General features: G+C 38.8%; 1 protein-coding gene across 3 annotated transcripts in view; it reads left to right on the forward strand.

Moving 5' to 3' along the window:
* LOC138011226 (ADP-ribosyl-[dinitrogen reductase] glycohydrolase-like) overlaps positions 1-3,146 on the forward strand; it is a 20,378-nt gene extending 17,232 nt beyond the window's left edge. Inside the window, exon 8 of one of the 3 annotated variants that reach the window (XM_068858185.1) lies at positions 1,579-1,774. In XM_068858185.1, the coding sequence (XP_068714286.1) occupies positions 1,579-1,633 (55 nt within the window). In that variant the 3' untranslated portion in view covers positions 1,634-1,774. Of the gene's footprint in view, positions 1-1,578 lie in introns of all 3 variants that reach the window. The other 2 variants (XM_068858183.1, XM_068858184.1) reach the window with 2 other exon arrangements.
* Positions 3,147-3,442: the final 296 nt, after the last annotated feature.

The following is a 3,442-nucleotide window of genomic DNA, read 5'->3' on the forward strand; positions in this document are numbered from 1 at the left end:
GTCGAGTACAATTAACAAAAGTAGCGGTCCCAGCAGCCCATGCGACACACTTTCATTGCATTTGCGGAACGGCGTTTTTTTCAGACCAAGTTATTTTTCGATTAAATTTTTCCGCGAATCCAGACTTTTCCAGCTAATCACAAAGAGACTGAGAATGCTCACTACTCGTGAAAGACAAGGCTTTTTTAAGAACTCGTTTCAAAGATAGCTTGATCTTTGGAAATGCCTTTACATAGACCTAGTATTTGAGTCAAACTTCGTTGCTTTCTTGTTTACAGAGAGCTTCTATCAGCTTGGAAATGTTTTTCGCTGGGGTAGATCATACAAATAAGTAAATTTAAGAAAATAACACAAAGAGCGGCGATAAACATTGTAGTCCAACGCATTTTTTAAAAACTTGACGTTTCGTATGCTAGTCAATACACATTTTCAAAAGTGACCCTTACAATTTTTTGAAAACTATATATATATATATAACAATGTTTTTCTACTCAATATAGTTTTCATATGGACTTTAATACAGGTCTGTTTCGTAGACCAACAAGGAGTTGGGCCACTCATCAGTTAAATTCCATGTACACTGTAGCATCGCTGGGGTTTATATACATCAGTAGCGTGATCGTTACAAGATTCAAACTTGAAAAACAATAGTAAAAAAGCATTTGTAAATTTATGATTGGTTGTTGAGGATGCGATTGAACCTAAGGATAAAATTTCGCTTGTGCCTGCAAGTCGATACGAGTTCATTACGTTTGTTGAGCGTTGCCATGTCCGGTTTATATACAATATAGAATTTCTCGGTACTACATAGATTACATCGCAATCTCCTGGAAAATTCTAGCCAAGGCCAAATCTTATAGCAACCTTACTAAACGATGTAATCTATGTAGTACCGAGAAATTCTATATTGTATATAACCGGACAGGCCAACGCGCAACAAACGTAATGAACTCGTATCGACTTGCAGGCACAAGCGAAATTTTATCCTTAGGTTCAATCGCATCCTCAACAACCAATCATAAATTTACAAATGCTTTTTTACTATTGTTTTTCAAGTTTGAATCTTGTAACGATCACGCTACTGATGTTATAAACCCCAGCGATGCTACAGTGTACATGGAATTTAACTGATGAGTGGCCCAACTCCTTGTTGGTCTACGAAACAGACCTGTATTAAAGTCCATATGAAACTATATTGAGTAGAAAAACATTGTTTATTACCGCTCCATTATTGTTGAGCACTATTCTGGATTTATCAGTGTGGAACTCACCTATATATATATATATATATATATATATATATTGTAACGGTCACTTTTGAAAATGCGTGTTGACTAGCATACGAAACGTCAAGTTTTATAAAAATGCGTTGGAATTACAATGTTTATCACCGCTGTTTGTGTTATTTTCTTAATCAAGCTACGAACAAGAGTTTATAAGTAAATTTACTTGATGCTCCATTTAAGATGATAGAGTTGTGCAAGTTTAAGACCGCGCATTAAAGTGGTAAGTATAACGGTGTAATTTGTCGTTTTCCAATTGGGGTGTTTTAAGTTATTGGTTCGATTTTAATTTCAGATTTCTAACCCTCCTTGGACTAAACGAAGACAAAGAAGAGGAAAAAAAGCGATAGTGTTTAATCTTATTACATTTTATTCGAATCTTTGCATAATTATCCCAATGAGGTATTTGTGAAGCCAAAGAAATTGGACGCTAACCTGTGACATAGCGACGAGAGCCATTGGTTGTTGGAGGTTATATTTTTTCAGTCACGTTTGCGCCAGCATCTTTGAGGGAGTAGACCTTAGGCACAAAGCTGTGGCTAGAGGGGTGTTCTTTCGTTTGACTTTGGGGTTATCCTTTGGGCCAGAGCCCAGTTGTTCAAAGCCGTTCAACACTAATCCGCGATTAAAGACCAATTGAGGTTTGAATAGACCCTTCTCCAAAATGGCGGCTACGGATTTGAATGAGTTAAAATGTAACTGAATGAAAAACTGATACCAGAAATAGAAAGAGCGCCTTTGCTTTAGTAACCCAGCAAAGTTTCAGCGTATTAGGTGTTGTATCAGCTCAGTAAATGTAAGTTGAAATTTGACAGTTTAACAGACGTTTATGTGACTGGGGTATACGCCATACCCGGTAGTCGTAGAAACGTCTGTAAAGTTTTCATTTTTCAACTTGCATTTTGTCAGGTGATATAACACCTGATATGCCGAAACTTTGCAGGGTTACTAAAGTAAGGTGTTGTTTCTGGTGCTGATATACCGTCGTTTTTAATTTTAACTTATTTGAATTTTTGGCCGCCATGTTGGAGAAGGGATTTTGCCCTTGAAAACTAATTGAAGACCAAAATCTTGTGTCATCGTCTCTTGGTTAGCAAATAACTTGCAGTTTAAGGTTCCTGTACTCCACGATTAGATAAATCGTACTATGAACAACTTACCCATGTGTGTTCCTGTTAACATTAACAATTATTCGCCGAATGCGAGGTTAATAATTGTTTTGGTATAATTACGTCCTCATAGGTGATTACTTGAAACATATGCATTTTCTTTATTTCTTCGTCTGTCACAACGACAAAACGGCTCGCGGGCGTTTTGAAAAAAAACAGCTTTGGAAATTATTGCGTAATAATCACCTCAAGCTAGTGCCGCTAATCAGCGCGGAGAATTTTCAATAATCACCGATTTAATTATACTAAAATGTAATTTGTGATAATCCTGATTAGCTCAAATTGATATTTTGTCGTCACGTAGTAGAGGCCTGGTTGTGAGCGGCAGGCGCTTGGAGTGCCACGTGATCGTGGTTTATATTTGGCGATCGTTTAGCGAGTGAGGCATTCTACGGTTAGCCTTCGCCGCGTGCCTTAGTCCTGTTTGCCTTCGTTAGGCGGTATATGATAGCGTTCATTTACAATGTAAGTAGTATCCCCTAGAACCCCGAGGGTCGCACCACTGCCTTGGTCGGGGTACACGTTCCCCGCTTTTTCCCACCTGCCGGTTATTTTTTTAGGGGGTTTCGTGTCCGGCTCTGGTGCATTGCTTTTCTATTTATTTTAGAATTGATGTATTAATATTCTTGTACCTATTCCAAATAATGCTTAATAAACTGCGCGGCGGCTTGGCTGCCAACGCGCTCATGTATCGTAGCTTGAGTGTCCGGTTGAGTAGTGGAGGCAAATTCTCTATAAGCCGCAATCCTCTGGGTCGCACGATAATGATCTTTGTAGCTACGTGCTGTTAGGGTACCTTTAAACGGTTCATTACTTCCCCAACAATGGATCCCTTCAAACGAAAAGTAAACGGATCATAGCAAGGCTGCTGCCTAAGAAAATTTTCCGGGAGCCCTTCGGGCTTCCAACATTAAAAGTTAGTAGCCCGAGTCATTAGAGAGTTTAAGAAGCGACGAGTCGGCTACGACTACGACAACGGCACAAAACAAT

The sequence above is a fragment of the Montipora foliosa genome, chromosome 7, assembly GCF_036669935.1.
Source record: "Montipora foliosa isolate CH-2021 chromosome 7, ASM3666993v2, whole genome shotgun sequence".
Taxonomy (NCBI): Eukaryota; Metazoa; Cnidaria; class Anthozoa; order Scleractinia; family Acroporidae; genus Montipora; species Montipora foliosa.